This window comes from Pan troglodytes, chromosome 20 (assembly GCF_028858775.2).
Source record: "Pan troglodytes isolate AG18354 chromosome 20, NHGRI_mPanTro3-v2.0_pri, whole genome shotgun sequence".
Taxonomy (NCBI): domain Eukaryota; kingdom Metazoa; phylum Chordata; class Mammalia; order Primates; family Hominidae; genus Pan; species Pan troglodytes.
In genome coordinates, this window is record NC_072418.2 from 16,447,840 (window position 1) to 16,458,463 (window position 10,624).

The following is a 10,624-nucleotide window of genomic DNA, read 5'->3' on the forward strand; positions in this document are numbered from 1 at the left end:
ACACTGAGCCCAGCACTGTCCTCTAAAATGTCCCCGAGTCCCCCTTATCCAGGTCCTGCCCCCTGAGGCTGCACAAGTAGGTTTCCTGGAGGGAGCCTATGTATTAGTCCAGTCTCACGCTGCTCATAAAGACATACCCAAGGGCTGGGCGCGGTGGCTCACGCCTGTAATCCCAGCACTTTGGGAGGTCGAGGTGGGTGGATCACAAGGTCAGGAGTTCAAGACCAGCCTGGCCAATGTGGTGAAACTTTGTCTGTACTAAAAATACAAAAAAATTAGCTGGGCGTAGTGGCACATGCCTGTAATCCCAGCTACTCGGGAGGCTGAGGCAGGAGAATTGCTTGAATCCGGGAGGCGGAGGTTGCAGTGAGATGAGATCGCACCATTGCACTCCAGCCTGGGCAACAAGAGTGAAACTCTGTCTCAAAAAAAAAAAAAAAAAAAAAGACATACTCAAGCCTGGGTAATTTATAAAGGAAAGAGGTTTAATTGACTCACAGTTCAGCATGGCTGGGGAGGCCTCAGGAAACTTAACAATCATGGCAGAAGGGGAAGCAAACACGTCCTTCTTCACGTGGCAGCAGCAAGAATGAGCAAGAGGAAAAGCTCCTTGTAAAACCATGAGGTCTCTCGAGAACTCATTCACTGTCATGAGAACAGCATGATTCGCCCCCATGATTCGATTCAGTTACCTCCCACCAGGTCCCTCCCATGACATGTGGGGATTATGGGAACTACAATTCAAGATGAGATTTCGCCTGTAATCCCAGCACTTTGGGAGGCTGAGGTGGGTGCATCACTTGATGTCAGGAGTTCAAGACCAGCCTGGCCAACATGGTGAAACCCCATCTCTACTAAAAATACAAAAATTAGCTGGGCGTGGTGGTGCATGCCTGTAATCCTAGCTACTCAGGAGGCTGAGGCAGGAGAATCGCCTGAACTCGGGAAACGGAGGTTACAGTGAGTCAAGATCGCACCACTGCACTCCAGCATGGGTGACAGAGCAAGACTCCATCTCTAAAAATTAATAGTAAAATAAAAAATCAGAAAAAAATTTTTTGAATGAGATTTGGGTAGGGACACAGCCAAACCATCTCAGCCTCTCTCTGAGTCATGTCTCTGTTCTGCTTTGCAGGGTGAAAGGAAAGGGGTCAACAAGTACTATCCTCCAGACTTCAACCCTGAGAAGGTAAGCAGGCTCTCCGCTCCAGGTCCACAGTAGCAAAAAGACCCACGTCATCCCCTCTTGGGGTTAGAGCCACTGCTGTGGAAGGATGGGTGGCCCCCAAGGTCTTTTTGTCTTCTGCTCGTCACCTGAGTCTCGAGGCTGTCTTCACTTTTGGGTGATAACTGTGGCTCTCCTCAGGGACCTGTAACTCCATGTCCACACTATACTGTAGTGTGTTTACAGCAGGGGCCCAGGATAGGGCAGAGCGCACAGATGAAGGGTCAGATCCCATGGCTTCCCCAGCTCCAGCACCTCTGGCGTCCTGGTTGTCCCCTCTGCCTGGAATCTCTTCCTCCATTTCACCATACTCTCACTTCCTTAAGTGCTTTTCTCACAGAGGTCCTCCCTGACCACTGTCTCGTTCTCTGTTGCATTGCTGAGCATGTTATATAATCTCATAGCCCTTATAACTCCCTCACTTATTCATTTATTTGCGTCTTGTCCATCTCCCCCGCTAGAACATTCTCTCCCTGAGGGCAGAGATGTTCATCTATCTTATTGTGGCTGTGTCCCCACACAGTAGGTGCTCAGTAAGGGCCCGAGTGTCCCAGCTGCCTCGTCCTGAGTATAGGATTTAGCCTCTGTATGCCAAAGTTTCTCCATACGTCAGAAGGGGGAAATAAAATGAGCTGACCTCACAGAATCATTGAGGGATAAATCCTAGCTACTCAGGAGGCTGAGGTGGGAGGATTGCTTGAGCCCAGGAGGTGGAGACTGCAGTGAGTCATAATCATACCACTGCACCCCAGCCTGGCCTACAGAGCCAGACCCTGCCTCAAAAAAAAAAAAAAAAAAAAAAAGCCGGCGCCATGGCTCACGCCTCTAATCCCAGCACTTTGGGAGGCCAAGGCAGGTGGATCACGAGGTCGAGAGTTTAAGACCATCCTGGCCAACATGGTGAAACTTGATCTCTACTAAAAATACAAAAATTAGCTGGGCGTAGTGGCCCACACCTGTAGTCCCAGCTACTTGGGAGACTGAGACAGGAGAATCGCTTGAACCCGGAAGGCAGAGGTTGCAGTGAGCCGAGATCACGCCACTGCACTCCAGCCTAGTGACAGAGCGAGACTGTGTCTCAAAAAAAAAAAAAAAAAAAAGGTGATGCACATGAAGTCCCCAGCGAATGTTTGCCAGTCTTGTCACCTCACCTCATCTTCCCCATAAAACCTGGAAGTAATAATGACCATTATACGTAGTTGACAGACAGGGGAAACACAGGCTCGGGAAGGCAAAACGTGAGGTCACTCGCCCAGGGTCCCCTGGCTCTTTCAGCTCATAAATGGGAACGGGGCTGGGCGCAGTAGCTCACACCCGGAATCCCAGCACTTTGGGAGGCCGAGGCAAGTGGATCACCTGAGGTCAGGAGTTGGAGACCAGCCTGGGTGACATGGTGAAACCCCGTCTTTACTACAAATACAAAAAAAATAGCCGGGCGTGGTGGCAGGCGCCTGTAATCCCAGCTACTTAGGAGCCTGAGGCAGGAGAATCACTTGAACCCGGGAGGCAGAGGTTGCAGTGAGCCAAGGTCATGCCATTGCACTCCAGCCTGGGCAACAAGAGCAAAACTCCATCTCAAAAAATAAATAAATAAATAGGAGAGGGACTATTCAAACTCACGTTCCTGGTTCCAAGCCTACATGTTCCAGTAAGACCTGGATGCCTCCTTATTGCTATGAACACCTGTCCTGCAGGACATAAGAATCAAGGCCTCTCCCACCTGTGAGACACTTGTCCCAAAGCAGTGGGGGTGGCAGAAAATCGTGAGCTCCTCCAGCTCAGCAGCACTAATCCGCTCCTCATCCTCTCCACACAGCATGGCTCTCTCAACCGATACCACAACAGCCACCCGCTTCGGGAGCGGGCTCGGAAGCTGTCACAGGGCATCCTCATCATCCGGTAAGGCCCAGCATCACCTGAGGACCCCACCGTCCTGCCCCATTCCTTCAGTCTCAAGGAGAGTTCAGTGCCCTCATTGGCCCAGTGCTGCAGGGTCTTCATTCCATAAAGCAGAAAGTCACTGTATCAGTCAGTTATTGCCGTGTGACAAAACAATAAGCATTTATTATTGCTCACATGTCTGCAGCTCAGCAAAATATCTCTGCTGGGCTTGGAAGAGCTTGGCTGGGCTGGGCTAGGCTGGCCTGATCTGGGCTGGGCTCCCATGTGTTTCAGAGTTGGCTGGCTGGGGACTGGCTGGTTTAGCAGGGACTTCACCTGTACAGCTGGGCTCTGCTCCGTGTTGTATCTCATCCTGTAGCAGGCCAGCCTGGACTTGATCACATAGGACTCTCAAAAAAGACAGTGATCGTGGTTGGACACAGTGGGTCACGCCTGTAAACCCAGCACTTTGGGAGGGTGAGGCAGGTGGATCACTTGAGACCAAGAGTTTGAGAGCAGCCTGGCCAACACAGTGAAACCCTGTCTCTACTGAAAATAGAAAAAATTAGGCTGGGTGCGGTGGCTCACACCTGTAATCCCAGCTCCTCGGGAGGCTGAGGCAGGAGAATCACTTGAACTAGGGAGCTGGAGGTTGCAGTGAGCCAAGACCGTGCCACTGTACTGCAGCCTGGCAACAGAGCAAGACTCCATCTCAAAAAAAAAAAAAAAAAAAATTCGCCGGAATTGGTGGCGCACACCTATAATCCCAGCTACTTCGGAGGCTGAGGCATAAGAATTGCTTGAACCCAGGAGGCAGAGGTTGCAGTGAGCCAGGATCGCACCACTGCACTCTAGCATGGGGAACAGAGCAAGACTCTGTCTCAAAAAAAAAAAGTCGCAGCAGCACCCAAAGGCGGCTGTCCCTGGACCTGGTCAGTCTGCTTTCTAGCAGGCAGGAAGTTCCTGCTCAGTTACAATGGTTGTGATTCTTTTTCTTCCATATATCCATTTCCTGTGTAATGTGAGTGCAGCAACTCCCGTTAACGGGGCAGTCTAATACCCCACCCCTCAAATCACAACCGCGGCCAGAGTCGCAGGTGTGGAGACCCAGGGAGTGTCCAAATGGACAAGTGCAAGTAAGATGCTGTCTGTCTTTGCAGATTCGAAATGCCATATAACATCTGGTGCGATGGCTGCAAGAACCACATCGGCATGGGTGAGCCTCTGCCCACCCTCCATTCAGTCCTGCAAACATCAGACCCCCTAACTGCTGGATGCCGCCGGGGTGGGGGTGGGAGGGTCCTGATCAGGAATGAGGGAGGAGACGGGCACCCGAGTGACTGGCTGGCCATGGAAGCCCCTTTGCAGAGGGATTAGGAAGCCAGGCTCTGGCTTCCAATCCCGTCTCTAACTCCTCCTAGTTGGGGAACCCTCAGCAAGTGACAGTGAGCCTCTTTGTACCTCAGTTTACCCATCTGCAAAATTCAGATGGCAATGAAATTACCACCCCCGCCTAACCCCCTTCCAGGTGTTCGTTACAATGCAGAAAAGAAGAAGGTGGGCAATTACTACACAACCCCGATCTACAGGTAAGGGCGGCTTGGTGGCATCTTGGGAACAGGTGGGGTGGCCACAGGGCGAGGGGGCTACAAAGAGCCTGAGTTGCGGGGGGAACCCATTCCCTGCAGGACTCCTGGAAATCGCCCTGGTTGGTGAATCAGGGCACACCCCCCCCCCCCCCCACCCCCGCAACCCTCCATGGCTCCCACCTTCCTCAGTAAAAGCCCAAGTCCTCCTCCTGGCTCACAAGGCACCACACACTCTGCCTGTCCTTTCTTCACCCTAACCTCCTCCTGCTGTCCCCCTCCCTGGCCTCCTCGTTGTCCCTCACACACCCCAGGGACACACCCACCTCTGTGCTTCCACCTGGAATGCTCTTCCCCAGGTAGCTCCAAGGCTCCTCCCTCACCCGGGGTTTCTGCTCAAACAGCACCCCTCAGAGACATCTTTTCTAAAGTGAGACTTGACACTGGTTGCTTGTGCCCTTGCTATCAAGGTGGCCCCTGCTGGGACGTCAGCCTTTCCATGAGCAAGTTGGCTTTTCCACTACTCAGCAATGTCCCCAGCAGCTGGCACTGAGCCTGCCACAGAGCAGCCTGTCTTGGGCGGGTTTGTTGAATAAATGAACTAATGGACAAATGAATGAACGAATGAACAAATGATAAACGAATTAACAGATGGATGGATGAGCAAATGAATGTATGAATTACTTTAACAAATGAATCAGTGAACCAACAAACAAATGCACTAATGAATGAACAAATGAATTAATGAATAAATGAACCAGAAAAATGGATGAGGGAATGAATGAATGAACAAACAGCTGAATGAACAAATGAATAAGCCAACTGCAGCCCCACTGACAGAAGGTCCGTTCTGGGTGCCCAGATGTGCCCCTTTTTGCCCGTGGCTCTACACGGCACACAATGGGTGCTCAGTGAATTTTTGTCAAATGACACCATTGGGTGGAAGGAAGCAGGCAGAGGTGACAGGGCTGTCCTGGTGCACAGCCACAGCCTCCTGACTCCTGCCCACCGCTCCCTCCCAGGTTCCGGATGAAATGCCACCTCTGTGTCAACTACATCGAGATGCAGACGGACCCCGCCAACTGCGACTACGTGATCGTGAGTGGCGCCCAGCGCAAGGAGGAGCGCTGGGACATGGCGGACAATGAGCAGGTGCTGACCACAGGTGAGCGCCACCCACTTACCTGCCTGGGGGCCCTGGCCCTGAGTCTGCGCTGGGGCCCCCAAAGCCCAGCCGAGCTCTGATCGTTGCAGAGCATGAGAAGAAGCAGAAGCTGGAGACGGACGCCATGTTCCGGCTGGAGCATGGCGAGGCCGACCGCAGCACACTCAAGAAGGCGCTGCCCACACTGAGCCACATCCAGGAGGCCCAGAGCGCCTGGAAGGACGACTTCGCCCTCAACAGCATGCTGCGGAGAAGGTTCCGGGTGAGGGGGGCTCCATCCCGGGGTCAGAGAGGATGCATGGTGGACCAAGGCCCGGGTCCAGCCCTCACCCCACCACATCCTAGCTTTGAGCAGGCCACTGTACCCTCTGAGCCTCAGTTTCCCCATCTGCTACATGGTGATCATGCCCTGTCTTAATCCATTCTGGCTACTATAATAAAAAATACCATAGACAGAAACAGTAGAAATTTGGCTGGGCACAGTGACTCACGCCTGTAATCCAGCACATTGGGAGGATCGCTTGAGGCCAGGAGTTCAAGATCAGCCTGGGCAACATAGTGAGACACCACCCCCCCTCCCCCAGCATCTCTAAATAAATAAATAATAGAAATTAATTTTTTTTTTTTGTTTTGAGACAGTAGTCATCTCGCTCTGTCATCCAGGCTAGGGTGCAGTGGTGTAATCTTGGCTCACTGCACCTCTGCCTCCTGGGTTCAAGCAATCCTCCTGCCTCAGCCTCCAGAGTAGCAGGAATTATAGGTACCCACCACCACCACGCCTGGCTAATTTTTTTTTTTTTTTTTGAGACTGAGTTTCACTCTTATTGCCCAGGCTGGAGTGCAATGGCATGATCTTGGGTCACCGTAACTTCTGCCTCCCGGGTTCAAGTGATTCTCCTGCCTCAGCCTCCTGAGTAGCTGGGATTATAGGCATGCACCATCACGCCCAGCTAGTATTCTTAGTAGAGACGGGGTTTCTCCATGTTGGTCAGGCAGGTCTCAAACTCCCATCCTCAGGTTATCTGCCTGCCTCGGCCTCCCAAAGTGCTGGGATCACAGGTGTGAGCCACCGCACCTGGCCAATTTGTGTATTTTTAGTAGAGGCGGGGTTTCACCATGTTGGCCAGGCTGGTCTCGAACTCCCAACCTCAAGTGATCCACCGTGGCCTACCCAAAGTGCTGGGATTACAGGCGTGAGCCACCAAGACCGGCCAAAATAAACAATAGAATTTTATTTCTCATGGTTCTGGAGTCTGCGAAGTCCAGGATCAAGGCGCTGGCAGATCCAGTGTCTGGTGAGGGCCCATTTCTCATAGGCGGTGGCTTCTAGCTGTGTCCTCATGTGGCAGAAGGGACAAACAAGTTCCCTTGAGCCTCCTTTTATAAGTCCAATAATCTCATTGGTGAGGACATAGCCCTTCTGACTTAATTACTTCCCCAAATGCCTCACATCTTTTAACACTGTCAACGTTGAGGATTAAGCTTCAACATATCAATTTGGGGGACACAGACATTGAGACCATAGCTCACCCCTACCTCACCATGCCATGGGAGATACCTACCTGGTTGCCTCCTTTTATTTATTTATTTTTTTTCTTTTTGTGACCGGGTCTCACTCTGTTGCCCAGGCTGGAGTACAGCGGCAAATCATGTCTCACTGCAGCCTCGATGTCCCAGGTTCAAGCAGTCCTCCCCACTAAGCCTCCCAAGTAGCTGGGACCCACAGGCAGGAGCCATCACACCTGGCTAATGTTGGGTTTTTTGTGTTTTCTTTTTGCTTAGACTGAGTCTCGCTCGTCGCCCATGCTGGAGTGCAGTGGCATGATCCCGGCTCACTGAAGCCTCCACCCCAGGTTCAAGCAATTCTCCTGCCTCAGCCTCCCAAGTAGCTGGGATTCCAGGTTCCCACCACTGTGCATGGCTAATTTTTGTATTTTTAGTAGAGACTGGGTATCACCATGTTGGCCAGGCTGGTCTCGAAATCCTGGCCTCATGTGATCCACCCGCCTCAACCTCCCAAAGTGCTAGGATTACAGGCGTGAGCCACTGCATCCGACCTGGCCACCACATTTTAAATGGAACCTCTTGGCTGGGCGCGGTGGCTCACATCTGTAATCCCAGCACTTTGGGAGGCTGAGGCAGGCGGATCACGAGGTCAGGAGATCGAGACCATCCTGACTAACATGGTGAAACCCCGTCTCTACTAAAAATACAAAAAAAAAATTAACCAGGTGTGGTGGCGGGTGCCTGTAGTCCCAGCTACTTGGGAGGCTGAGGCAAGAGAATGGCGTGAACCTGGGAGGTGGAGTTTGCAGTGAGCTGAGATCGTGCCACTGCACTCCAGCCTGGCCAACAGAGCAAGACTCTTGTCTCAAAAAAATATAGAATTAAACTAAATTAAAAAATAAATGGAACCGCCCAGCCCATCCCCTACTCACCTGTCCTGCATTTTTTTTCTCCTTATCACTGTCTCACCACTAGAGGCCAGCTCCCCCAGGGCAAGGGTTTTTCCCTGCCTGCCACTGTATGCCGAGTGTCTAGAACAAAGCCTAGCACAAGGTGGGTATCCCAGAAATATTTGTGGGATGAGGCCGTGCATGGTGGCTCACACCTGTAATCCCGGTGCTTTGGGAGGCTCAGGTGGGAGGATTGTTTGAGGCCATGAGTTGGAGACCAGCCTGGGCAACATAGTGAGACCCCATCTCTAAAAAAAAAAATTTTTTTTTTTTTTTTTTTGAAACAGTCTCCCCCTTTTTCCCTGGCTGGAGTGCAGTGACACGATCTCAGCCCACCGCAACCTCCACCTCCCCGGTTGAAGTGATTTTCATGCCTCAGCCTCCCGAGTAGCTGGGACCATAGGCGCATGCCACCATGCCTGGCTAATTTTTATATTTTTAATAGAGACAGGATTTTGCCATGATGGCCAAGCTGGTCTCAAACTACTGGCCTCAAGGGATCCACCCGCCTCAGCCTCCCAAAGTGCTGGGATTACAGACATGAACTACCAGGCCCAGTCTCTACAAAAATAAATGTTTTAATTAGCTGGGCGTGGTGGTGCACACCTGTAGTACTGGATACTTGGGAGGCTGACATGAGAGAATAGCTTGAGCCCAGGAGTTCGAGGCTGCAGTGAGCTATGATTGTGCCACTGCACTCCAGTCTGGGCGACAGAATGAAACTGTCTCAAAAAGAGTAAATGAGACCCCGAGAGTTGGAGCAGTGCCCCCTAGTACACAGAAGAGACAGGGCTTTGACACCCCCCATCTCTGGTGTTCTTGGCCCTCAACACAGGAAAAGAAAAAAGCCATCCAGGAGGAGGAGGAGAGAGACCAGGCCTTGCAGGCCAAGGCGAGCCTGACCATCCCGCTGGTGCCCGAGACGGAAGATGACCGCAAGCTGGCGGCTCTGCTGAAGTTCCACACCCTGGACTGTGCGTAGGAGGCCAGGGGGAAAAGGGGACAGGGAGGCTCAGAGTTGCCTGGAGATGGGGGGGTCCTCAGCCATGAGTGGACTCTGGTCTACCAGAGGGCAGTTCTGGACCCCCTCCCCTGCCGCCCCTGAAATGTCCTCTCCTCTCCTCTAGCCTACGAGGACAAGCAGAAACTCAAGCGGACCGAAATCATCAGCCGCTCCTGGTTCCCCTCTGCCCCCGGATCCGCCTCCAGCAGCAAGGTCAGCGGCGTCCTGAAGAAGCTGGCACAGAGCCGCAGAACCGCGCTTGCCACCTGCCCCATCACCGTCGGGGACCTGGGCATCGTGCGGCGGAGGTCTCGGGACGTCCCGGAGAGCCCCCAGCATGCGGCCGACACCCCCAAGTCTGGGGAACCGCGGGTACCAGAGGAGGCTGCCCAGGACCGGCCCATGTCCCCCGGAGACTGTCCTCCGGAAACAACTGAGACCCCCAAGTGCAGCAGGCCGAGGGGGCAGGAAGGGAGCCGTCAGGACAAGCCCCTGTCGCCAGCAGGCTCCTCCCAGGAGGCAGCTGACACCCCCGACACGCGGCACCCTTGCAGTCTCGGCTCCTCCCTCGTGGCGGACTACTCCGACTCGGAGAGTGAGTGAGCGATCCCCATCCTGGAGACTGGACCCGCTCCAGAGGCCCGGACACACCCAGGAGGCCCCTCACAGACTGCAGACCCCCGGCTCGCCCACCAGCCCTGGGAGAGCTCAGATGCCGCATCCTCCCCAGACCGCGCCTTCCTGCAACCGTGGAGTTATTTATTTGGTCCTGGTGAGGGTGTTTGTGCCTTGTGAGACTCCGTACATTAAAGACCTGTCTCTTCCCTGTCTTGGGTTGTTAGATGGACCCTGGGGCTGCCCCCCCACCCCCCCACCTTGACCAAGCTTGGCAGGCCTCTCATCAGCAAATGCTGGTATAGGGTCATAGCTGTGACCACAGACGTGGTCCCCTTCCAGAGTGACAAGAGTCTCAAGGTGGTGGTCCCGGTTGGCCAGGAATCAGGACAGACTTCCTGGAGGAGGAGGCATGGGCCAAGTGTGAAGGGTGAAAGGGGGGCCAGGAACCATACACACAAGGCCAGGGACAAGGCACACGGGGTACCCAGGATCTGTGCCAGATGCAGCAGGGGCTGGAGCACACAGGTGTGAGCTTTTTATTATACCCAGCCCAGGGGTGGCCCATGGAAAAGCCCCCCGTGCATGTTACTTTTGGGGTTTTTTTGTTTTGTTTTTGAGACCGAGTCTTGCTCTGTCACCCAGGCTGGAGTGCAGTGGCGCGATCTCGGCTCACTGCAACCTCTGCCTCCT

General features: G+C 53.3%; 1 protein-coding gene across 6 annotated transcripts in view; it reads left to right on the forward strand.

The window, feature by feature from the left end:
* Nucleotides 1–10,146, forward strand: part of YJU2B (YJU2 splicing factor homolog B) — a 32,183-nt gene extending 22,037 nt beyond the window's left edge. For all 6 annotated transcript variants that reach the window (XM_009434841.4, XM_009434843.4, XM_009434844.4 and 3 more), the window contains 8 exons: nucleotides 1,136–1,189; nucleotides 3,042–3,124; nucleotides 4,267–4,322; nucleotides 4,635–4,695; nucleotides 5,715–5,857; nucleotides 5,947–6,119; nucleotides 9,149–9,287; nucleotides 9,441–10,146. In XM_009434841.4, coding sequence (XP_009433116.1) covers nucleotides 1,136–1,189; nucleotides 3,042–3,124; nucleotides 4,267–4,322; nucleotides 4,635–4,695; nucleotides 5,715–5,857; nucleotides 5,947–6,119; nucleotides 9,149–9,287; nucleotides 9,441–9,919 — 1,188 coding nt within the window. In that variant the 3' untranslated portion in view covers nucleotides 9,920–10,146. The remainder of the gene's footprint in view (nucleotides 1–1,135; nucleotides 1,190–3,041; nucleotides 3,125–4,266; nucleotides 4,323–4,634; nucleotides 4,696–5,714; nucleotides 5,858–5,946; nucleotides 6,120–9,148; nucleotides 9,288–9,440) is intronic.
* Nucleotides 10,147–10,624: the final 478 nt, after the last annotated feature.